The sequence below is a fragment of the Macaca mulatta genome, chromosome 7 (assembly GCF_049350105.2).
Source record: "Macaca mulatta isolate MMU2019108-1 chromosome 7, T2T-MMU8v2.0, whole genome shotgun sequence".
Classification (NCBI taxonomy): domain Eukaryota; kingdom Metazoa; phylum Chordata; class Mammalia; order Primates; family Cercopithecidae; genus Macaca; species Macaca mulatta.
Window position 1 is genome coordinate 178,786,050 of NC_133412.1, and position 24,139 is coordinate 178,810,188.

The following is a 24,139-nucleotide window of genomic DNA, read 5'->3' on the forward strand; positions in this document are numbered from 1 at the left end:
GAGGCAGGCATGCGATGGGGACAGACGTGGGGCTTCTCCTATGGTGTGGCTCTCGGAACTCACCCCAGCACCCATAGAGGGAGCGTGTAGGGGTGGGTGTGTGTAGGGGTGGGCGTCCGTGTGGCCAGACCACCCCGGGGCCCCAGCCTGGGGGATGCAGGCATGCTAGCTGGTGGCCATTGTCTGAGGCTGGGGCCTGTGGGCTCCTTGACAAGAGAGGAAGGTTGACAGACCCATGACCAGGCGTAGGGGTGACCGGGGAGTGTGGTGGTGGCTGAGGGAGCAGCCATGCTTCTTTGCACAGCTGGGCTCCCTCTCGTGGCCTCGCCACAAGCTGCACATGCCACTTGGGCCAGGTCCAGCCCAAGGGCACCTGTGAGGGGCGGGCGGCTCACGGTGGGACACAGGAAGACCTCAGGGTAAGGATAGAATGGAGCATCACCCTGACCGTTTGCATGCTGGATCCCCTTTAGTTTCTCTGTGAGTGTCTGCACGGCTACAGGCTGCTGATGACAGCCCAGTCAGGCATGGGCTGTGCGTCCATGGGGGCCCCATGAGAATACGATGGCTCCATGGTGGCCCCGTGAGCATGTGATGGCACTGGACACTTCCTATCTCCTGATGATGTGGTAGCCATCATAACACCATAGCACAGTTACTTTATCACTGTATGAATTCAGTGTGGCCCGAGTGTCCTGGGCCTGGCCACACACACGCCCACCCCTACACAGTGGTGCATGGTGACGTCCCAGGCCTTTACGTCACTCACTCACCCACCAGCTCGTCCGGAGCTACCTCCAGCCCCACAGCTCGTCCGGAGCTACCTCCAGCCCCACAGGCTCTGCCGTCGTCAGTGCCCTGTTCACAGGCACCACTTTATATCTTTTATGCTTTATTTTTACTGTGCTTTTTTGTTTGTTTTTTGTTTTTAAATTTTTTCATGACATGGTCTCACTTTGTCACCAGGTTATAGGGCAGTGGCGCGATCTAAGCTCACTGCAACCTCCACCTCCCGGGTTCAAGTGATGCTCCTGCCTCAGCCTCCTGAGTGGTTGGGATTGCAGGTGCTCGTCACCACACTCAGCTAATTTTTGTATTTTTAGTAGACACAGGTTTCACCACGTTATCCAGGCTGGTCTTGAACTCCTGACCTCAAGTGATCTGCCCATCTGGGCCTCCCAAAGTGGTGGTATTTCAAGCATGAGCCACCATGCCCAGCCTACTGTTTCTGTGTTTGAATGTGTTTTTTTTTTGTTTGTTTGTTTTTTTGAGACGGAGTCTTGCTCTGTGCCCCAGGCTGGAGTGCAGTGGCACGATCTCGGCTCACTGCAAGCTCCGCCCCCACGGGTTCATGCCATTCTCCTGCCTCAGCCTCCCGAGTAGCTGGGACTACAGGTGCCCACCACCTCGCCCGGCTAATTTTCTTGTATTTTTAGTAGAGATGGGGTTTCACTGTGTTAGCCAGGATGGTCTCGATCTCCTGACCTCGTGATCCGCCGGTCTCGGCCTCCCAAAGTGCTGGGATTACAGGCTTGAGCCACCGCGCCCGGCCTCTGAATGTGTTTAGACACATAAATCCCTACTGAGTGTAACAACTGCCTGCAGTTTTCAGTACAGTCACATGCTTTCCAGGTTTGTGGCCTAGGAGCGGGAGTCTGTCTCTCGTACAGGCCGACCTTGAAGATATTGTGTGTTCAGTTCTAGGCCACCCCTGTAAAAACGGATATTGAAATAAAGCGAGTCACACACATTTTGTGGTTTTTCAGTGCATATAAAAGTTATGTTAGGCCAGGCGCGGTGGCTCACGCCTGTAATCCCAGCACTTTGGGAGGCCGAGGCGGGCAGATCACGAGGTCAGGAGATCGAGACCATCCTGGCGAACACGGTGAAACCCCGTCTCTACTGAAAATACAAAAAAATTAGCCGGGCGTGGTGGCGGGCGCCTGTAGTCCCAGCTACATGGGAGGCTGAGGCAGGAGAATGGCATTAACCTGGGAGATGGCAGAGCTTGCAGTTAGTGGAGATCGCGCCGTTGCACTCCAGCCTGGGCGACAGAGCGAGACTTTGACTCAAAAAAAAAAAAAAAAAAGTTATGTTTACGTAGTACTGTAGTCTGTTAAGTGTGTAATAGCATTATGTCAAAAAATATATGTACACATTGATTTTAAAATATTGCTAAAGCCAGGCGTGGCGGCTCATGCCTGTAATCCCAGCACTTTGGGGGCCAAGGCAGGCAGATCACCTGAGGTCAGGAGTTCGAAACTGGCTTGGCCAATATGGTGAAACGTCATGTCTACTAAAAACACAAAAAAAATTAGCCAGGCGTCGTGGCTCACGCCTATAATCCCAGCTACTAGGGATGCTGAGGCAGGAGAATCACTTTAACCCAGGAGGCAGAGGTTGCAGTGAGCCGAGATCATGCCCCTGCACTCCAGCCTGGGTGACAGAGTGAGACTCCATCTCAAAAGAAAAGAAAAGAAAAGCTGACAGTCATCTGAGCCTTCAGGGAGGCGTAACCCTTTGGCTGGTGGGGGTCTTCCTCAGCGTGGATGGCTGCTGACCTATCAGGGTGTTGGTTGCTGAAGCCTGGGGTGCCTGTGGCAGTTTCTTAAACAAGACAACGAAGAAGTTTCTTGCATCATTTGACTCTTCTTTTCACAAAGTAGTTCTCTGTCGCCTGTGGTGCTGTTCGGTGCCATTTTACCCACCATTATTTCAGAATAGGAGTCAGTCCTCTCAAATCCTGTTGCTGCTTTTCTAACGCAGTGGATGGAATCTTCTAAGTCCTGTGTTGCCGTTCCACAGTGTTCACAGCATCCTCACCAGGAGCAGGTTCCATCTCAAGAAACCACTTTTGGCCGGGCGCAGTGGCTCACACCTGTAATCCCAGCACTTGGGGAGGCCGAGGCGGGTGGATCACGAGGTCAGGAGATCGAGACCATCCTGGCCAACATGGTGAAAACCCGTCTCTACTAAAAATACTAAAATTAGCTGGGCGTGGTGGCGGGCGCCTGTAGTCCCAGCTACTCGGGAGGCTGAGGCAGGAGAATGGCATGAGCCCGCCCAGGAGGCGGAAGTTGCAGTGAGCTGAGATCGCGCCACTGTACTCCAGTCTGGGCGACAGAGCGAGACTCCGTCTCAAAAAAAAATAAAAAAAATTTAAAAATAATAATAAAGCACTTTCATTGCTCATCCATAAGAAGCCGCTTCTTATCAGCTGAAGTTTCTTCGTGAGACTGCAGCAATTCGGTCACATCCTCAGGCTCTGCTTCTAATTCCAGTTCTCTTGCTATTTCCGTCACATGTGTAGTTCCTTCTTACACTGAAGCCTTGAACCCCTCAAAGCCATCCATGAGAGAGTTGGAATCCTCTTCTCCCAAATTCCTGTCAATGTTGATATCTCAGCCTCTTCCCATGAATCACAAATGTTCTTCATGGCATCAAGAATGGTGAATCCAGGCCAGGTGCCCTGTTTCACGCCTGTAATCACAGCACTTTGGGAGGCCAAGCTGGGCAGATCATTTGAGGTCAGGAGTTCTAAACCAGCCTGGCCAATATGGTGAAACGCTGTCTCTGCTAAAAACACACACACACACACACACACACACACACACAGAGAAAAGGCTGGGCACAGTAGCTCACACCTGTAATCCCATCATTTGGGAGGCCAAGGCAGGCGGATTACCTGAGGTCAGGAGTTTGAGACCAGCCTGGCCAACATGGTGAAACCCTGTCTCTAATTTTGTACTAAAAGTACAAAAATTAGCCAGGCATGGTGGTGGGCGCCTGTAATCCCAGCTACTCAGGAGGCTGAGGCAGGAGAATCAGTTGAACCCAGGAGGCGGAAGTTGCAGTGAGCTGAGATTACACTAATGCATTCCAGCCTGGGCAATAAGAGTGAGACTCCATCTCAAAACATTAAAAAAATTAGTGGGCTGGGCGTGATGGCTCACGCCTGTAATCTCAGCACTTTGGGAGGCTGAGGTGGGCGGATCACCTGAGTTCAGGAGCTCGAGACCAGCCTGACCAACATGGAGAAACCCCGTCTCTACTAAAAACACAAAATTAGCTGGGCATGGTGCCACATGCCTGTAATTCTAGCTACTCAGGAGGCTGAGGCGGGAGAATTGCTTGAACCCAGGAGGCGGAGGTTGCAGTGAGCCGAGATCGTGACATTGCACTCTAGCCTGGGTGTCAAGAGTGAGACTTCGCCTCAAAAAAAAAAAAAAAAAAAAAATTGGTGGAGCGTGGTGGCAAGGCAGGCACCTGAAGTCCCAGCTACTCAGGAGGCTGAGGCAGAATTGCTTGAACCTGGGAAGTGGAGGTTGTAGTGAGCTGAGATCGCGCCATTGCACTCCAGCCTGGGCAAGAAGAGTGAGAATCCGTCTCAAAAAAAGAGAATGAGCCGGGTGTGGTGGCTAATCAACTTCTCCTCTCTAGCTATGAAAGTCCTAGATGGCATCTTTTTCCAGTGGAAGGCTGTGTCTTCTACGTTGAAATCTGTTGTTTAGTGTAGCCACCTTCGTCGATGATCTGAGCTGGATCTTCTGGAGAACTCGCTGCAGCTTCTCCATCAGCACTTGCCGCTTCACGTTGCATTTCTATGTTATGGAGATGGCTGCTTTCCTAAAACCTCATGAACCAACTTCTGCCAGCTCCAAGCTTCTTCCACACACTCCTTGCCTCTCAGCCTTCACAGAGGTGAAGGGAGTCAGGGCCTTGCTCCAGATGAGGCTTTGGCTTAAGGGAGTGTTGTCTGGTTCCATCTTCCATCCCGGCCACTCACTCTGTCCACATCAGCACTGAGGCTGCTGCTTTGCTGATTCTCACTCCTGTGTTCACTGGAGCAGCACTTTTCCTTCCCTCAGGAACTTTCTCTTTGCATTCACTGCTTGGTGATTTAGTATAAGAGGCCTCGCCTTCACCGTCTGGCCTCTGACGTGCCTTCCTCACTAAGCTCAGTCATTTCTAGGTTCTCGTTGAAAGGGATGTGCAACCTTTCCTTTCACTTGAACACTTAGGGGCCATTGTAGAGTTAGTAATTGGCCTAATTTCCATATTGTTGTGTCTCGGAAGAGAGAGGCCCGAGGAGAGACAGAGACACGGGGGATGGCCGGTGGGCTGAGCAGCCAGAATGCTCACATCCACTGATTCAGTTCCCCGTCTTACGTGGGTGATGTTCGTGGTGCCCCAGAGCAATTGCAGCAGTCACACCTTAGCTCACGGATCACAGATCACCATACAGATTTAATAATAGAGTTTTGAAATATTGGGAGAATTACCAAAATGTGACACGGAGACACAAAGTGAGCACCTGCGGTTGGAAAAGTGGCGCCGTTGGACTTGTTTGGTGCGGGGTTGCCAAAAGCCTTCACTGTGAGAAACAAAAGATCTGCAAAGTGCAGTAAGGCAGAGCACAGTGGAGCGAGGGCTGCAGCCTGGCTGCGTGGTAGGCGGCACCACCCAGGCTTGCATGCTGTGATGTTGGCAAGATGATGAGGTCTCCTCACCATGCATGTCTCAGGACATACCTCTGTCATTACGTGGTGCATGACTATTTGTTTTCACAAAATTTTTATTATACTATTTGTACAATTAAGTGTGACATCCTGAGCAATTTTATTTATTTATTTATTTATTTTTGAGTCAGGGTCTTTGTCACCCAGGCTGGAGTGCAGTGGTGTGATCTTGGCTCGCTGCAGCTTCAAGCCCCTGGGCCCAAGCAATCCTCCCATCTCAGTCCCCAAGTAGCGGGACTACAGGTGCACGCCACCATGCCTGACTAATTTTTTATACTTTTTGGTAGAGACAGTTTCGCCGTGTTGCCCAGGCTGGTCTCAAACTCCTGAGCTCAAGCCATCCACCTGCCTAGACCTCCCAAAGTGCTGCTAGGATTACAGGTGTGAGCCATTGTGTCCGGCCTCAATTTTCCATGTCACTCAAATCTATTTGAAAATGGAAGAGGGAGGAGCCTGTCAGGGTCAGGGGCAGAGGGAGCTGGGCCCTGAGGCCACCCTCCTTGGTGAGGCAGCTCCAGCCCTTTGCTGAGGATCACTGAGCATCCACAGAGCATCTGCTGGACTAACCCAGGAGGGTGGTCTCAGGGTCAGCAGGGGCAGGAGTGGGAATGACCACAGTCCAGGACAGTGACCTGCCTGCCAGCCAGCATCACCCCTGGGGAGTGCCCAGCTCAAGGGTGGTTGGCCCCTTGCCAGGAGGACGCACACATCAAGGAGCACTGTCAGGAGGAGGGGAACGTGCAGCCCGGAGCGTGGGGCCTGGGACTTCCAGGGCATGCAGATATCAAAATAGTGTTCACATAAAGGTCGATGACAGGCTGAGAGGAGCGGGGGCTACTCCACAACCTGCCCCTGGCCCACTACGGGCCCAGCAGAGCATTCCCATTACAGCTGCTGCAGGAATCCCGGCAAAAGCATCTTTGTCAAGAGGCCCCGTTCCTTTCTGCCCTCCCATCTGAAGGAGGAAGTGAGCAGGGTTTTCTTGGGAGGAAAAGGGCCTGGACCCCTCTGAGCCCCGTGGAAGTTGGTGTGAGCAGGTGTAGCGCCGCCTGAGCCCCACTTGATTCCTCCGGGACCCCAGCCCAGCAGTCCCCTCCCCACTGAGCTCATTGTATTGGGATGCCCAGCAAGGGCTCAGCGTTTCTGAACGAGGGCTTCTGAGCTTACGGGTTCTCACCCCTGCGTGACACTGAGACCCTGCCGCGTGAGACGTCACTCTGAGAAGGCGACTCAGGGTGCTGGGGGCCTGGACAACAGCAGCCTCCAAGTGCGTGAGGCTGCATGTGCCCCGGCGACTGTGTGGGCACATGGGCATCAGCAGTGGGTGCGAGTGTTGGCAGAAGCTGCCAGCTGCCCTTCGTAATTTTCTGAAATGAAGGTGAGGGCAAATGTAAACTTTCAAACATTTTTTTACTTTGATTAATTGAAGAATTAGCAGCCCAAATCAGGACCCCACAATAAAAATAAATCTGGTCGGCCGGGCTTGGTGGCTCACGCCTGTAATCCCAGCACTTTGGGAGGCCGAGGCGGGCAGATCGTTTGAGGTCAGGAGTTTGAGACCATCCTGACCAACGTGGTAAAACCCTGTTTCTATTAAAAATACAAAACTTAGCTGGGCGTTCTGGCGGACGCCGGCAATCCCAGGTACTCGGGAAGCTGGGGCAGGAGAATCGCTTGAACCCAGGAGGCGGAGGTTGCAGTGAGCCAAGATCACGCCATTGTACTCTAGCCTGGGCCACAGAGTGAGACTCCGTCTCAAAAAAATAATAAATAAATAAATCTGGTCTAGAAAATCCTAACATCTGGATGTGAACCAATAGTCCCAAAAGGCGGCTTCTAGAGCACAGATGGCCCCAAGGCTGTGAGTGTCTGAGAGCTGTCATCGTGGCGTGTGGTTCTGAGGCTGGCATGGGGCACGGCGGGGCCATGCCTAGGTGCGGGTCGTGGCTGCAGGAGGGGCCGGGGCTTGTTCTGCCACTCCCTGGTTTGAGTCTCTCACAACAGAGGGGCTTGGCCTGGCCTGTGAGCCAGGCCTGGTGGGTGTCTCCTGCTGTTGGAGATTCCTGCCTGGCTGAGAGTGCTCCGGCTGCTCCTCCTTGGTCCCCCACAGACACTGGTCCCTGGGCATTGACTCCTGTGGCATTGACTCCTGTGGGTTGCACGGCCGGTTTCACACTGTTTTGCTGCTGCTGAGGTCTTGAGTGGGTGGAGGGGTGGAGGCAGAGTTGAAGCAGGGGGCCCAGGATCTTCCTGGGTGGCTTTGTGTGGACAGCAGGTGTGCCTGAGATCAGGAGGGCCGCAGACACCTCTCTCTGTCCATCTCAGTCCCTCATGGCCGTGCCTGGCACTGGCCTCCCCAGCACAGCCCCATGCCCTCTCCTTATGGCCTGTTCACAAGAACTCCCATGTTCCCCTCGTCTGTCCACCTGGCTCCTGTGTCCACCTCTCGTATCTGTCCCCTCTCCCCGGTGGCCACGTTTCCTGTCCACTGGATGCTCCCTGCCCTGTGGCAGCCCTGCCGAGGCCTGCCCTTGCTGTCACTGAGAGAGAAAGCCCTTCAGAAACCCCAGCCCACACACCAGGGCACCGGGCTCCTTCCCGTCATGGCGCTTTCTAGAACCGTGCCCCTGGCCTACAGGTGATGCAGCACCCGTCTGAAGGCGGCCAGGTGCTGAGCCTCTGCAGCAGCATCAAGGAGGCCCCCGTCAAGGCAGCCGAGATCTGGATCGCCTCCCTGTCCAGCCAGCCCATTGACCACGAGGACAGCGCCATGCAGGCCGGCCCCAAGGCCAAGTCCACGGGTGAGTGCGGTGCCAGCCTGCTTCTGCCCCTGCCGTGGGGAGGCCATCTCCTAGCCACGGCACATCGGGTGGCAGAAACCATCCAGCTTGGCTTAAGAAGTCGGGGGTCTGGAGCACGAGTCAGTTGCTCTCCTGTCTGGAAGCCACCGCAGAGGCATGCGCTGTTATGGGGCCCGGGCTGCCACAGGTCCCTGCTCTGTCCCCCTGGCTGCAGCTCCTTGGTCGAGAGGCCTGAGTCCTGAGTGTCCTCAAAAAGAGGTGTGGGGTCGCACTGTGATGCCCTTGCTGGTCTGGGTGCAGGGCCCAGCATAGGCAGGTGCCACGGCTGCCGCCACCCCAGTAGGGTCACCAGCGCCTCCCCTACTCCTCAGGCGGGGGGGACCCAGTTGGCGCAAATCCAGGCTGAAATGCCAGCCAATAGGAGCGGCCGTGGGGGCTGGAGCAGTTCATGTGGCCCCCTTTTGCCCTCCCTGGCCCTCCCCACTTCCTGCCACCCCCGACCTAGACTGTTGCCAGTGGACTCTGGGGGCTCGGGGCCACAGCACCTGTGTCTGGAGCCCCTCTGTCCTGCATGGATCCACCTCCTCGCTGCCCCAACTCTGTGTCCAGGGAAGCCTGGGGGTGGCCACCGCCTGGTTTCCTGGGTGGAATCTCACGGCACCCTCCCTTCTGTCTGTTCATTCCGCAGATAACTACTCTGAGGAGGAGTATGAGAGCTTCTCCTCCGAGCAGGAGGCTAGTGACGACGCTGTGCAGGGGCAGGTGACCTGGGGCCGGGGCTCCGCGCCCTCTCCCGGCTCACACCGGGTGTCCTGGGGTCTGTGGGGTCCTCACCAGCCGTCACCAGGGCCTCGTGAGGGTGGGTGAGCCACAGGCCCGGCCCCTGGTTGGCCGCCCGTCTCTCGTCTCCTGACCCCAGGGGCTCGGGTTTGTGTGCAGGTGGCTCTGAGAGTCTTGGGAAGCAGGTTGGCTCTCAGTGCTGGGCCTCTCCCATCGCCCACGCTGAGGCTGGCAGGGTCCTTCCGGCGCCGTGCAGGCTGCCATGGCCTCAGCCACTGCGTGTGTCTCTGCAGGACTTGGACGAGGACGACTTCGACGTCGGGAAGCCGAAGAAGCAGCGGAGATCGATTGTAAGAACGACGTCCATGACCAGGGTTGGTGGAGACTGCTTCTTTGAATGCTGGGGAAGGCGAGGGTGGGGGAGGACGCTAGGAGCCCGGGCGTGGTGGGGGGCATGGGCGTGGGAAGTGAGATATCACCCCAGGTCACAGCAGCATGTCCCGTGGCAGACCCCCTGGTTGCCAGTCTCCTGGGTGCCACTCTCTCCCCCGCCCCACCACATCTCATGACTTCAGCCTTGTGTGGCCACTAGGCCCAGTGGGCCCTGAGCAAGGCTGGGAGGCTGGAGAGCCCCAGGGAGGCCATCCTCCCCTTCGTCCCCTCAGGTGCCCACATACACCTGAGTGGGCTGGTTCCCTCGCTTTTGTTTGGGATCTGGCCTACCTGGCCCCACGGTCCCCAGGAGCTTGGTGGGGCTGTCAGGCATTTTTTCCATGAGGAAGGCTCGGGCAGCTCTTTTCTCAGAGGCCATGTCCAGCACCGGCACAGAGGGCCCACCACCTGGTGCCTGGACACCCCAAGGACAGGCACGGTTCCAGGGAGGCCAGCACAGGTGGCAGGGGAGCCCTGTGCCTGGTGCTGACAAGGGATGTGGGCACAGGCCAGCCCAGACACCGCCGCCTCCTCTGGCAGCATTCAAGGGGGTACCGTGGGCAGACAGTGCCGGGGATGGGCGAGTGCCCCAGAGTGGTGACGCTGTGTCTTGCTGGCCTGGAGATCTGCCCCCACTGTGCAGAACGCCAGCTTGTGCCTCCATTCCAGGGCCCCCTGGGTCCAGCTGCTGTGGAGGGAGGGCGTGGGCTACCTTTGTAGGGTTGGCCCCCGAGAGGGTGGCTGAGGGTCCCGCTCGCCCGGTGGCTGGAGCCAAGGTTCTGCAGTCCAGGGTGGCACGAGGCGTCCATGGGGCTCAGGCTCTTGGAGCACGCACTACCCCACACTCACCCACCTGCCCACCCCACATGGGTGCTGAGCACCTTCCTTCTGGAGTTGGCCAGGGACTTTCCTGGGAAGGGGTGCTGAAGGAAGGGCCCCGTGAGCCTGGGAAGGGCTGCAGAGGTTTCTGGAAGAACCATGGAGTTTGCACACACCTCCCCGGGTCCCCCTTGGCCAGGAATGGAACTGTCAGACCTCAGGCCTGTTGGGAAGCTTCTGGGAGCTACGTGCGAATCCATCAGCACTGCTGGTGCTGAGGCCTTGCTGCCTTCCCACGGCGGGCCTGGGTGCGGCCTCCCTGCGGCCTGAGGAAGTGGCTCCAGTGGCAGGTCTGCGGCTCTGGCAGCAGGTCTGACTCTACACTGCTTGTCTTGCAGCAACAAAATTTCAAGCAGAAAGTGGTGGCGCTGCTGCGGAGGTTCAAAGTGTCCGATGAGGTGAGTGCACCGCGCCTTCTGCTCACAGCCCCCACGCTTACAGCAGCACCTGGGCAGGAGGAGGCCTCTGGAGTCTGTCTCGGGGCCATATCTGGTTCTGCCGCTCACTGTCTGCACGGCCGGCCAGTATCACCGTGAGGTGCAGGGACAGCGGCACTGCCTCCCAGGCTCCAGGTCACCCGCCCGGCCAGTTTCACCGTGAGGTGCAGGGACAGCGGCACTGCCTCCCAGGCTCCAGGTCACCCGCCCGGCCAGTTTCACCGTGATGTGCAGGGACAGCGGCACTGCCTCCCAGACTCCAGGTCGCCCGCCCGGCCAGTTTCACCGTGAGGTGCAGGGACAGCGGCACTGCCTCCCAGGCTCCAGGTCACCCGCCCGGCCAGTTTCACCGTGAGGTGCAGGGACAGCGGCACTGCCTCCCAGGCTCCAGGTCACCCGCCCGGCCAGTTTCACCGTGATGTGCAGGGACAGCGGCACTGCCTCCCAGGCTCCAGGTCGCCCGCCTGGCCAGTTTCACCGTGAGGTGCAGGGACAGCGGCACTGCCTCCCAGGCTCCAGGTCGCCCGCCCGGCCAGTTTCACCGTGAGGTGCAGGGACAGCGGCACTGCCTCCCAGGCTCCAGGTCGCCCGCTGGGTCTCTGCTGAAGTACGAGTCGTGAATACACTGGAAGCTGGGAAGTCATTTTCAGGGGGCGTAACATTAGTTTGTGTGTTTGTTTTTTTATAAATAGACTTTAGCTTTTAGAGCAGTTTTAGGTTTACAGCAAAATGGAGCAGTAAGTACAGAGTTCCCATGGACTCCTCCCCACCTGACAGCCCCCCACTATTGACAGTCCATAGGTTTTCAATGTTCATCTTTTACCTTTTCTCTAATCTCGGAATTTTCTACAATGAACTTGCATAATTTTCATACTGAAAAGAAAAACATAGGTGGACTCAGTGGCTCACACCTGTAATCCCAGCATTTTGGGAGGCCAAGGCGGGCAGATCACTTGAGCCCAGGAGTTTGAGACCAGACTGGGCAACATAGCGAAACCCTGTCTCTACAGTAAAATACGAAAATTAGCCGTGGGTGGTGGTGTGCACCTATAGTCCCAGCTATTTGGGAGGAAACCTGGTAGGCCAAGGCTGCAGTGAGCGGAGATCGAGCCACTGCACTTCAGCCTGGGCAACAGAGCGAGACCCTGTCTCAAAAAGAAAAAAGAAACACTCGGCCGGGTGCAGTGGCTCACACCTGTAATCCCAGCACTTTGGGAGGCCGCGGCGGGCAGATCATGAGGTCAGGAGATCGAGACCATCCTGGCTAACACGGTGAAACCCCGTCTCTACTAAAAATACAATTAGCCAGGCGTGGTGGCGGGTGCCTGTAGTCCCAGCTACTCGGGAGGCTGAGTCAGGAGAACGGAGTGAACCTGGGAGGCGGAGCTTGCAGTGAGCCGAGATCGCGCCACTGTACTCCAGCCTGGGCGACACAGTGAGACTCCGTCTCAAAAAAAACGAAACAGGCCGGGCGCGGTGGCTCAAGCCTGTAATCCCAGCACTTTGGGAGGCCGAGACGGGCGGATCACGAGGTCAGGAGATCGAGACCATCCTGGCTAACACGGTGAAACCCCGTCTCTATTAAAAAATACAAAAAACTAGCCGGGCGAGGTGGCGGGCGCCTGTAGTCCCAGCTACTCGGGAGGCTGAGGCAGGAGAATGGTCTAAACCCGGGAGGCGGAGCTTGCAGTGAGCTGAGATCCGGCCACTGCACCCCAGCCTGGGCGACAGAGCAAGACTCTGTCTCAAAAAAAAAAAAACAAAAAACGAAACAAAACAAAAAAAACCACCCAAATCTCGGCTCACTGCAACCTCTGCCTCCTGGGTTCAACAGGGTTTCACCCTGTTGGCCAGGCTGGTCTTGAACTTCTGGCCTCAAGTGATCTGCTTGCCTCGGCCTCCCAAAGTGCTGGGATTACAGGCATGAGCCACCACATCCAGCCTTTGTTGTTTCTTTAATGTCAGAAGAAAAACGTGCCTGGGTTCAGGACCGGAAGTGAAGAGGTGGCATTTAAGCATTTCAGCCCTGAAGCAGTGTTGTCGCCTGTCGGCCTGAGAGCACGCTGCCTGTAGATGGCGCTGTGTCCTAACATACTCGGGATGCACCTGGATCAGCCTCGGGGCACACACTCAGCGAGGCTGTCAAGTGCATGTGCCGAAACAGGTGATTTGTGGCCCGGTGGGGCAGGCAGCATTTCTGAGAACGGCGTAACATCACCAACTGGCTGCAGAGGAAGGGCACCTCCACTACTGGGGTGGTCCTCGGGCCCCTGTGTCTTTTGGTTTGCATCTTGGATTGGAACATTCCCAAGTCCAGCTGAAGATGGGACTTGGCCAAGTCGGCTCCCTGGCCTGGGGCTTCCTTGAGCCCTGTCGAGCGCCTGTGGGTTCAGGGGTGGGTGTTCTTGGTTGAATCTTGACTGTGGGATTCTGCACTCACGTGGGCAACTGAACTGAGTCCCAGAATGCATTTCACTTACACAGATTATGGTTCCGAGACTCACAACCCAAACTGTGAAAAGATGGGCCAACATCACAGACACCGTTCAGGGAGAGAACATCATTTTCATAGGGATAATTGCGCAGTTTTGTGTGAAATTCACACAGGTCAACCCAGTACTTTAATGGAGCGATGGGATCTCTTTCCTGATTTTCCACCCATCCCTTTCCTGCAAAGACCAGACCATCTCCACTGCAGCTCTGAACCTGTGTCTTGGCCACTGGGAGCATCACGCCTGGCACTGCCCCCTGCCCAGGACTTCACAGCAACCCTCATTGGGCAGGAGATGCACAGTGAGATGAGGTCGCCTGCCTGGATTACAGGCCTCTGAGATTGTTCATGCTGCTATAACGAAATACTTTAGACTGGGCAATTGATAAACAACCAAAATGTATTTCTCACAGTTGTGGAGGCTGTGAGTCCAAGTTCAAAGTGCCAGTAGATTTGGTGTCTGAGGGCCTGTTTCCCATAGAGGGCACTTTAGTGTCTTGTGTGGTGGACGGGACTGACAAGCTCCCTCAAGCCTCCCTCACCAGGGCGCCAAGCCCGTTCAGCAGGGCAGAGCTCGGGCCCTAACCACCTGGTGTCCCTCACCAGGGCGCCAAGCCCGTTCAGCAGGGCAGAGCTCTCGGGCCCTAACCACCTGGTGGAGGCCCCGCCTGCTAATTCTAGCACCTTGGTGGTCAGGTTTCAGCATAGGAATTTTGGAGGTATAAACGTTCACAGCCCCTAGGCTGACCACAGAGCACTGGCATCCAGGCTGCCCTGTGCCCAGGTGCCACACAGTGGGTCTGGTGAGGAGAGCAGCGCTCTGCTTGGGACCCGTCCTGTGAGGATGAACCAGAGTGAAGTCTGTTCCCTACAGCCCTCAGCTTCAGCTCACAGGGAAAGCTTCCGCTGGGGGCTGCCTTCTGTATTTTTCATTGTAAAAGGTGGCACACCTAGCGAGTCACTTGATTTTCAACAAGGGTGCCAAGTTCATCAGAGAAAGTATCTTTTCACAAAGAAACTGACGCTTGACAGTGCACACCATGTGCAGAATTCAGCTTGACTGGACCATATTCCTAAATGTAAAAGCCTAAAATTTAAATTACATAGATTCTAAGCCTTAAAAAATATGAACTTAAATCCTGCACTAATGCCACTGAACTATACACCTAAAAATAGATAAAATGGAAAATATTATGTTTTATATTTTGTAACACAATAAACAAAAGTAGAAATTTGCTTTCTGAAAGATACTGTTAAAAGAATGAAAAGCTGGCTGGGCGTGGTGGCACACGCCTATAATCCCAGCACTTTGGGAGGCCGAGGTGGGTGGATCATGAGGTCAGGAGATCGAGACCATCCTGGCTAACATGGTGAAATCCCGTCTAAAAATCCAGAAAAATTAGCTGGCCGTGGTGGCAGGCGCCTGTAGTCCCAGCTACTCAGGAGGCTGAGGCAGGAGAATGCAGAGCTTGCAGTGAGCTGAGATCGCGCCACTGCACTCCAGCCTGGGCGACAGAGTGAGACTCCATCTCAAAAAAAAAAAAAAAGGATAAGCCACAGATTGACAGAAGATATTGGCAAATAACGTACCTGGTAAAGATTTGTATCCAACAGATATATTAAAAACTCTCCAAACCCAGGAGGAAAAGCAACCTGATTTTTAAAATGAGTAAGACTCATACAGTGAAACTATGAAACATTTTTTAAAGAAAGAAGATATAAATAAGTGGAAAGATGTCATATGTTCATGAATTGGAAAACTTAGTCTTGTTAAGGTGGCAATACTCCCTAAATTGATGTACAACTTCAACGCAGTGCCTATCAGATTCCAGCTGTGTTTTTGTAGAAATTGACCAGCTAACATTTATATGTAAATGCAAGGGACTCAGGGCAGACAGAACAGTCTTGAAGAAAAAAGATTTATACTTCCCAATTTCAAAACATACTACAAAACCACAGTAGTAATCCAGACTGTGCGGGGCTGGCCCAGGGACAGGCATAGAGATCAGAGGAATGGAGGTGATAGTCCACAAGTGAACCCTTCCATTTATGGGCAAGTGATGGTGAACAAGGATGTCAAGATATCCATGGGAGAAGAATAGTCTTCAAGAAAGGTGCTAGGACCACTGGATATCCACGTGCACAAGAAGGAATTTCAGCCAGCTGTGGTGGCTCATGCCTGTAATCCCAGCACTCTGGGAGGCTGAGGCAGGCAGATTGTATAAGTCCACATAGTGAAACCCCATCTCTACTAAAAATACAAAAAATTGGCCAGGCATGGTGGTATGTGCCTGTAATCCCAGCTACTCGGAAGGCTGAGGTGGGAGAATCACCTGAGTCCAGGAGGTGGAAGCTGCAGTGAGCTGAGATCATGCCATTGCACTCCAGCCTGGGCAACCAGAGTGAGACTCTGTCTCAAACGAAAGGAATTTGGACCCCTACCTCACACTATATTCAAGAATTAACTCAAAATGCATCAGCTGGGTACAGTGGCTCACACCTGTAATCCCAGCACTTTGGATGGCTGAGGCAGGTGGATCACTTGAGGTCAGGAGTTTGAAACTAGCCTGGCCAACATGGTGAAATCCTGTCTCTAATAAAAATACAAAAACAATTAGCCAGGCATCATATCATGGCAGGTGCCTATAGTCCCAGCTACCTGGGAGCCTGAGGTGGGAGAAACGCTTGAACCTGGGAGGCAGAGGTTGCAGTGAGCCAAGATCACACCATTGCACTCCAGCCTGGGCGACAGAGTGAGACTCCCATCTCAAAAGAAAAACAAACAAACAATCTTGAAATTGGTCAAATATCTGCATCTGTGAGCTAAGATGATAAAACTCTTAGGAGAAAATGGGCCAATCTTATGACCTTGGGTTAGGCAGGGGTTTCTTAGATGTGACACCAAAAGCACAGGCGACAAAAGGTAAGTTTTTCTGGACCACAGCAACATTTTACACTTTTGTGCTCCAAACAGTGCCATCAAGAAAGCGAAACAGTAGAACAGAATATTTTTTGCAAATCATGTTTGTGATAAGGGGCGTGAATCTAGAACACATAAAGAATGCTTATAACTGAAAAATAAAGACTCAAACAATCCAGTTAAAAGCTGAATTGTCCATTGCTTTGAGAACGATGCAGTCTCAGGTGCCACGGAGCTAGGGCCCGCCCACTCTAGCCCTACTCACTGCTGTCTACTTGTGCCGAGAAGTCGACCAGGAAGCCGCCTCACAGCCATGGCTTTTAAAGACACCAGAAGGACACCTCTGGAGCCGGTGGGGTGATTCCTTAAATTAGAATTACCCTGACCAGCTGCAATGTAAAATCCCTGAAGGTGTGTGCTGGCTTATCAGGGGCACGGAGAAAAAGAATCTCAAAGTGAAAGGACCAGCTCTGATGCCTGCCAAGACTTTGAGAATCACTAAGAGAAAAACACCTTGTGAAGGTTCTCAGACACAGGATCACTTCCAGACGAGAATCCATAAGCGGCTCGTGGACCTGCCTGGTCCATCCTGGATTGTGAAGCTGATTGCTCCATTGGAATTGAGCTGCGAGCTGTGGTTGACACCACCATTGCAGATGCTTAAGCCAACTATTTTAATAAAGTGATTATCACTTGTCAGTACCAGGCATAGTGGCTCACACCTATAATTCCAGCACTTTGGGGGCTGATGTGGGAGGATGACTTGAGCCCAGGAGGTCGAGGCTACAGTGAACTATGATCGTGCCACTGCACTCTAGCCTGGGCAACAAAGCAAGACCCTTTCTCAAAAACAAAGAAGAGTGAATTGTCCAATTAAAAAATGGGCAGCGGGCTGGGCGCAGTGGCTCACGCCTGTAATCCCAGCACTTTGGGAGGCCGAGGCGGGTGGATCACAAGATCAAGAGATCGAGACCATCCTGGCTAACATGGTGAAACCCTGTCTCTACTAAAAATACAAAAAATTAGCCAGGCATGGTGGCGGACACCTGTAGTCCCAGCTACTCAGGAGGCTGAGGCCGGAGAATGGTATGAACCCAGGAGGCGGAGCTTACAGTGAGCCGAGATCGCACCACTGCACTCCAGCCTGGGCGACAGACAGTGTGAGACTCCATCTCCAAAAAAAAAGGATAGGGATCTTTCTGAATAGATTTCTTCAAAGACACACAAGTAGCCAATAAGTACGTGATCATCATGATCATTATCACTGGTCATTAGGGAAATGTAAACCAAGCCACAATGAGACACTGCTTGATCCCCACTAGGATGGCTGGAACAAATGGAATACAACAGGATGAAGTGTAACAGGGGAACCCACACACTGCCGGGGGAATGTGAGGTGGCGTGGCAGCCACAGGAAGCAGTTGCCAGACACCCAGCACCCCCATTCTTCAGTGTTGACTTCAGGGAGGTGAACACACACATGCATGGACCCACACAGACGTTCGCAGCAGCTTCGTCTGTGACGGTCATAATGCCCGTCAGCTGGTGATCCGTTAGACTGGGGTCCATCCACTCAGTGGTGCACTGCAGAACCATCTGAGGAAGTTTATAAAGGAAAGAGGTTTAGTTGACTCAGTTCAGCATGGCTGGGGAGGCCTCAGGAAGCTTTCAATCATGGCAGAAGGTGAAGCAGGCACCTTATTTACGGGGCAGCAGGTCGGAGTGGGTGCGAGCAGGGGAAATACCAGACACTTATAAAACCATCAGATTTCGTAAGATGTGCTCATTATGAGAACAGCGTGGAGGAAACGCCCCCAGGACCAGTCACCTCCACCTGTCCCACCCTTGGCACGTGGGGCTTATGGGGGTTACAATTCAAGGTGAGATTTGGGTGGGGACACAGAGGAACGTGAAGTGTGCCACACTGGGTGGATGATGCCCCCCACCACCCTCAGAGCTGCAGGCAGCGTGATCCCTCTTAGATAGCACTGGGGAAGGGGCAGAACGTACAGGGACAGAGTAAGATCCGCGGGGCCTGGGGCTGAAGGAGGGGATGCACTAGAGGAGGGCAAAGGGGAGCCTCCTGGGTGTGGGGAGCAGCTTGTATCTTGGTTGTGGTGGCGGCTGCACAGCGGCCCACACCCGTCAGAGCTCACCTGCCTGCACCCAAGCCCTCCGTGCACCCTGGTGGCCCGGATGACTACCAGCCCAGGCAAGGTGGAGTAACATCACACACACCGGTACTTGGGGGCCTGGGGTCCTCGGTGATCATCCCAAGCTCCAAGACAGAAGCTGGACTACAGCCGTGCTGAGCAGTGGGGTTTGGTGGCCGGGCGCCCGCCTCCTATTGTTCCCGCAGACTCTGGGGTCTCGGGTGCCCCCAACGGGGCAGCATGGGCCACTGCAGGGAACTCCTGCCTGGTCCTCACGCTTGCCTGGCACCCATGCAGGTCCTGGACTCGGAGCAGGACCCTGCGGAGCACATCCCCGAGGCGGAGGAGGACCTGGACCTCCTATATGACACGCTGGACATGGAGCACCCCAGCGACAGCGGCCCCGACATGGAAGATGACGACAGCGTCCTTAGCACCCCCAAGCCAAAGCTGCGGTGAGCCCTACTGGGCAGGGCGGGGCGGGAGGAACAGCCATTTCAGATGCCCTGGCCACTCTGCGGCCACTCCAGCAGACCCGTGTCCAGCCCTGGGGACGGGGTGGGCAGGGCCAGCTGCCTCAAAGCCTGGGAAGGCTCTGGTGGCTGGAAGGAGAGGTGTGGGGCTGCATTGACAGACAGCTCTCCTGTCATAGGCCAGGCGGTGCAAGCTCTGGGCTGGAGAGGACTGAGAGGGGTCCCCCAGGGTGCTGGCTGGGCTGGGCCTGGCACCCTGTTGTAGGGGATCCGTCATTGGGGGATGCCCTGGGAACTGCAGCAGGACCTCTGTCCACTCAGGTGGGGAGTAGAGCCCCCATGCTGGGTGCGCCTCCCTGAGGAGGCGGTGGCAGAGGCCGGTGGGGAGGGAGGGCAGATGTCTCTGGGGCTGGCTGGGAGGAGGGGACTGGCTGGAGGGGCCTGGCCTGGGCAGGAGGAGAGGATGCAGGGCAGACAGCTCTGTGCATGGGTCTGGATGTGGAGGCCCTGGTCAGCTGGGGGCAGGGAGGCAAGCACACCAGGCAGAAGGCACGTGCCAGGCTCTGGGCAGCTGCTGAGGAGCCAGAGACCCCAGTCGGAGCCAGAAGGCTTGGCAGACCTTTTGCTGTCATGCTTTTTTAACCTAAACAACATGAAGGTGGCCTTGCTGCATGTTGGAGGCGCGGCCCCAGTTAGCCCTGCGGCCATGCAGCAGCCTCCACCTCACCTGACCTGGCGCGGCAGCCCCAGCTCCACTTGCTGCTGCTTCAGTTGCCAGCAGCCACCATAACAGGTGACCGCAGATGTGGCCACCAAAAACAGCCTCTGTTCCTCCTGTTCTAGAGGTTGCCATCCCGAGGCTGTGGCCTCATTCTTGGCCAGGGTCTCGCTGGGCTTGGGTGGAGGTATCAGTGGCTGCCCTGACTGGGGCTCTGAGGTCACGTGGTGCAGGCCTAGTGTGGTTGTTGATGGAGTTCAGCTCCGTATGGCTACAGGACGGGGGTCTGGCTGCCCTGCGCTGCCTGGTGGCTGGCAGTCATTCTTGCCTTCTGGCAACTGTCCTCTTTTTTTTTTTTTTTTGAGACGGAGTCTCGCTGTGTCGCCCAGGCTGGAGTGCAGTGGTGCTATCTTGGCTCACTGCAATCTCTGCCTCCCGGGTTCACACTATTCTCCTGCCTCAGCCTCCCAAGTAGCTGGGACTACAGGCGCCCGCCACCGCGCCAGGCTAATTTTTTGTATTTTTAGTAGAGACGGGGTTTGACCATGGTCTCGATCTCCTGACCTCGTGATCCGCCCGCCTCGGCCTCCCAAAGTGCTGGGATTACAGGTGTGAGCCATCGCGCCTGGCTGCAACTGGCAACTGTCCTCTTACCTTGGCCCAGGGTCCCTCCTCCACCTTCGGAACCAGCAAGGCCCGGTCAAGTCCCCCTCACACTTTGGGTCTCCCTGGCCTTCCTGCCTCATCTCTTCTGCCTTCAGCCGGAGAAAGTTCTCTGTCTTTAATGGCTCATATGATTCCATAGGAGACACCTGTGTGGCCCAGATCATCTCCCATCTTAAACTCTGTGGTGGTGACTATATCTGCAGAGCCCTGGCCAGCTGGCATTCATAGTCTGGGGAGAGGCGTGTGCGTCTCGGGGCTATGATCTGGAATGGGCACACACTGCAGCAATGAGTTTCCGTGTAGTTTTGTCACCCAGGGTGGGGCACCAGACACTGCATAAGTCCTGTCTGTTTTTTGGGGGGGGCGGGGGAATTGTTTTTTGAGACAAGGTCTTGCTCTGTCACCCAGGCTAGAGTGTAGCTGTGCAATCACAGCTCACTGCAGCCTCAACCGCCTGGGCCCAAGCGATTCTCCCACCTCAGCCTCTTCAGTAGCTGGGACCAATGGCACACGCCACCACACCCAGCTAATTTTTATGTTTTTTGTAGAGACAGGGTCTCCCTATGTTTCCCGGGCTGATCTCAAACTCCTGAGCTCAAGCGAACCACCTGCCTTGGCCTCCCAAAGTGTTGGCACTACAGGTGTGAGCCAGTGCGCCTCGCCTCCTGTCTAACTGTTTTCACTTGAAAGGTCTTTTAAGTCTTATTGAATCTGTAGGTCTCCCTTCCTCCTTCTTCTGTGTACATATTATATCAACCAGAGATGAGACATTTGGCTCGGATGGCCTGGATCGGCCAGATGGTCTGCAAGGGCCTGGTTGGTCTGGAAAGACCTGGGTGGTCCGGAAAGGTGTGGATGGTCTAGATTGGCCTGGTTGGACTGGAAAGGCGTGGGTGGTCCGGAAGGGCATGGGTGGTCCAGTAAGGTCTGGGTGGCCTGGATCAGCGTGGATGGTGTGGAAAGGCCTGGGTTGTCTGGAAAGGCCTGGATAGTCTGAATAGGCTGGATGATCTGGAAGGGCCTGGGTGGTCTGGATGGGCCTGGTTGGTCTGGAAAGGCCTGGGTGGTCTGGAAAGGCATGGATGGTCTGCATCTGCCTGGATGGTCTGGAAAGGCCTGGGTGGTCCGAAAAGGCATGGATGGTCCAGATTGACCTGGTTGGTCTGGAAAGGCGTGGGTTTTCCGGAAAGGCGTGGGTGGCCTGGATCAGTGTGGATAGTGTGGAAAGACCTGGGTGGTCCAGAAAGGCCTGGATAGTCTGGGTTGGCCTGGATGGTTTGGAAGAACCTGGATGGGCATGGTTGGTCTGGAAAAGCCTGTATGGTCTGGGTTGGCCTGGGTGGTCTGCATCTGTCTGGTGAGCCTGGAAGGGCCTGGATAGTCTGGACAGGCCTGGATGGTTTGGAAGGACCTGGATGGGCCTGGGTGGTCTGATCTGCTGGTGGGTCTGGAAGGGCCTGCTTCATCTGATGTGCCCTCGTTGTTTTGTCGAGCATGTTCGCCTGTTTGCTGCAGGCTGACTGCAGATCCCAGGGCTGCCCTCCAGCAGGATTGGCCCGTGGAGCTCTCCCCAGAGCCCCTTCATGTTTCCGGCAGCCTTGCCTGGAGCTAAGGCCATGAGTTTCAGGGATGTGTGTTTCCTGCAGCTGATATCAGGGTGGGTGGAAGAGCCAGGAAGGGGCAGCCAGGTCGGCCCAGGGCTTGGCGTTGCCAGCTCCAGAATTGTTCTGTGCCCTGTGCTGCGGTTGGCGCGAGCAGGGTGTGCACTGACATGGGCTCTTCTCTGGACCCAGCTCTACTCTGCCGTTGGATTCTCCAGTCTGTCCCTCCAGGTGTGGTGGGAGAACTGCGCTTCCAGTGCAAGAAGGGTCCTGGAAATTAATGTTTCCCCCTCCCCTGTTCCCTGAGCCAGGCCGTACTTTGAAGGCTTGTCACACTCAAGCTCGCAAACGGAGATCGGGAGCATCCACAGCGTCCGCAGCCACAGGGAGCCCCCCAGCCCGGTGAGTGGGGCCACACTGATCTCCCAGAGCAGACCGTGGTCCGACTGGGCTGTGGTGTGGCCCACATCTCCCAGCACGGCCTGGGCCCAGGGCCCTGCCCAGCTGTCTTGGAGCCACTCTGCGCCCGCTATCTAGCACACTGCCACGCAGCTGCCCCGGGCCTCCCCTGAGCCCCAGCATCCCCAGCCCAGAAGTCAGTGCCTTGGCACCTGTAGCTGAGCACAAGCTGATTCCTATCTCCTCCCCCACAGGCTGACGCGCCCGAGAAGACGCGGTCCCTGGGAGGCAGGCAGCCGAGCGACAGTGTCTCTGACACGGTGGCCCTCGTAAGCAGGCTCGGGCCACACCCACCCGTTCCGCACACCAGGCACGCCAATGCTGCCTTTAAGGGTCTGACCCAGAGGGGTGGGACTCACATGTAGGTCCTCATGTCACACCTGGTGTGCAGAGGTGGGGTCAGCCCTCAGGGGTGGCCAGGCCGCTGGATGGTCAGAGTATCCCAAAATTCACTCCACCTTTGGGGTCAGGGGACCTGGATTCCCCCACCCCCAGGGTCAGGGCACACTGGATTCCCCCACCCCCAGGGTCAGGGCACACTGGATTCCCCCACCCCCAGGGTCAGGGCACACTGGATTCCCCCACCCCCAGGGTCAGGGCACACTGGATTCCCCCACCCCCAGGGTCAGGGCGCCTGGACCCCCCACCCTCAGGGTCAGGGCACCTGGATTCACCCCACCTTCAAGGTCAGGGCACACTGGATTCCCCCCACCCCCAGGGTCAGAGCGCCTGGACCCCCCCACCCTCAGGGACCTCCAGGTGCCCCAGACTCACCCCACCTTCAGTGTCAGGGTGCCTGGACTCATCCCACCTTCAGGGTCCAGATGCCCCAGACTCACCCCACCTTCAGGGTCAGGGTGCCTTGATTCCACCCGCCCTCAGGGTCAGGATGCCTGGACTCACCCCACCCTCAGGGTCTGGGTGCCCTGGACTCACCCCACCCTCAGGGTCCAGGTGCCCCGGAGTCACCCCACCTTCAGGATCAGGGTACCTGGACTCACCCCACCATCAGGTGGATGGCACCCAGGAATGCCTGGTTCCCCCTACTGCATTGCATGGGGTCTCCTTAGTTAGGGGGTCCTGGGCCCAGGGCAGGTCAGGTCCTGGGAGGCTGGGTGCTGGTTACCCTGCATGGCCTGGATGGGAGCCCTGTGGTTGGAACTGAGCTCAGCCAGGCTTCCTGGTCAGTGTATGGCCGGGTCCACATATAGGAGCCACAGCCTAGAGAGGCCTAAACCCTCACCCAAGCCAGAGGCCACATGGCTGGAGAGGCTGCAGCACGGGTGCGGTTTCCATGGGAGGCTCCAGGGATGTCTGTGGTCAGCAGGGTGTGCCGGGCCCGAGGGAGCAGCCTGGACAGCCTGAGGACAGCCCCGAGGCTGAGGCCTCCACCCTGGACGTGTTCACAGAGAGGCTGCCGCCCAGCGGGCGGATCACCAAGACAGAGTCCCTTGTCATCCCCTCCACCAGGTGATGGGGGCTGGGTGGCTGGGCAGGTTGGCGATGCAGCTGTTAGGGGAGGGGCCATCTGGGGCATGAGTCGGGGTGGGTGCCTGTCAGACCAGCCTGATGAGTTCCCTTGGGTGTAGACAGCAGACTCAGGGCCTCATCCCTCTTCTTTTTTTTTTTTTATTTTGAGACAAGAGTCTTGCTCTGTCGCCCAGGCTGGGGTGCAGTGGCCGGATCTCAGCTCACTGCAAGCTCCGCCTCCCGGGTTTAGACCATTCTCCTGCCTCAGCCTCCCGAGTAGCTGGGACTACAGGCGCCCGCCACCTCGCCCGGCTAGTTTTTTGTATTTTTTAGTAGAGAC

At 55.9% G+C, this 24,139-nt stretch overlaps 1 protein-coding gene and 2 long non-coding RNA genes across 52 annotated transcripts in view; 2 read left to right on the forward strand and 1 right to left on the reverse strand.

Moving 5' to 3' along the window:
- LOC144330483 (uncharacterized) overlaps nt 1-4,237 on the reverse strand; it is a 44,924-nt gene extending 40,687 nt beyond the window's left edge. The window contains exon 1 of the long non-coding RNA XR_013396708.1: nt 3,869-4,237. This is a non-coding gene — a long non-coding RNA (uncharacterized LOC144330483). The remainder of the gene's footprint in view (nt 1-3,868) is intronic.
- The window catches only part of PACS2 (phosphofurin acidic cluster sorting protein 2), an 83,714-nt gene that overhangs the window by 45,513 nt on the left and 14,062 nt on the right, over nt 1-24,139 (forward strand). For 32 of the 50 annotated variants that reach the window (XR_013396656.1, XR_013396653.1, XR_013396659.1 and 29 more), the window contains 8 exons: nt 8,158-8,320; nt 9,009-9,082; nt 9,394-9,474; nt 10,750-10,809; nt 18,710-18,867; nt 22,182-22,272; nt 22,524-22,598; nt 23,657-23,799. Coding sequence is in view for 43 of the 50 variants with exons in the window: in XM_077942075.1 (XP_077798201.1) it covers nt 8,158-8,320; nt 9,009-9,082; nt 9,394-9,474; nt 10,750-10,809; nt 18,710-18,867; nt 22,182-22,272; nt 22,524-22,598; nt 23,657-23,799 (845 nt within the window). In the remaining 7 variants the exon portion in view is untranslated. The remainder of the gene's footprint in view (nt 1-8,157; nt 8,321-9,008; nt 9,083-9,393; nt 9,475-10,749; nt 10,810-18,709; nt 18,868-22,181; nt 22,273-22,523; nt 22,599-23,656; nt 23,800-24,139) is intronic. The other 18 variants (XR_013396657.1, XM_077942081.1, XM_077942087.1 and 15 more) reach the window with 1 other exon arrangement.
- Nucleotides 11,065-14,571, forward strand: LOC144330482 (uncharacterized). Its single transcript, XR_013396707.1, has 2 exons — nt 11,065-11,360; nt 12,756-14,571. It is a non-coding gene; the product is annotated as an uncharacterized LOC144330482 (long non-coding RNA).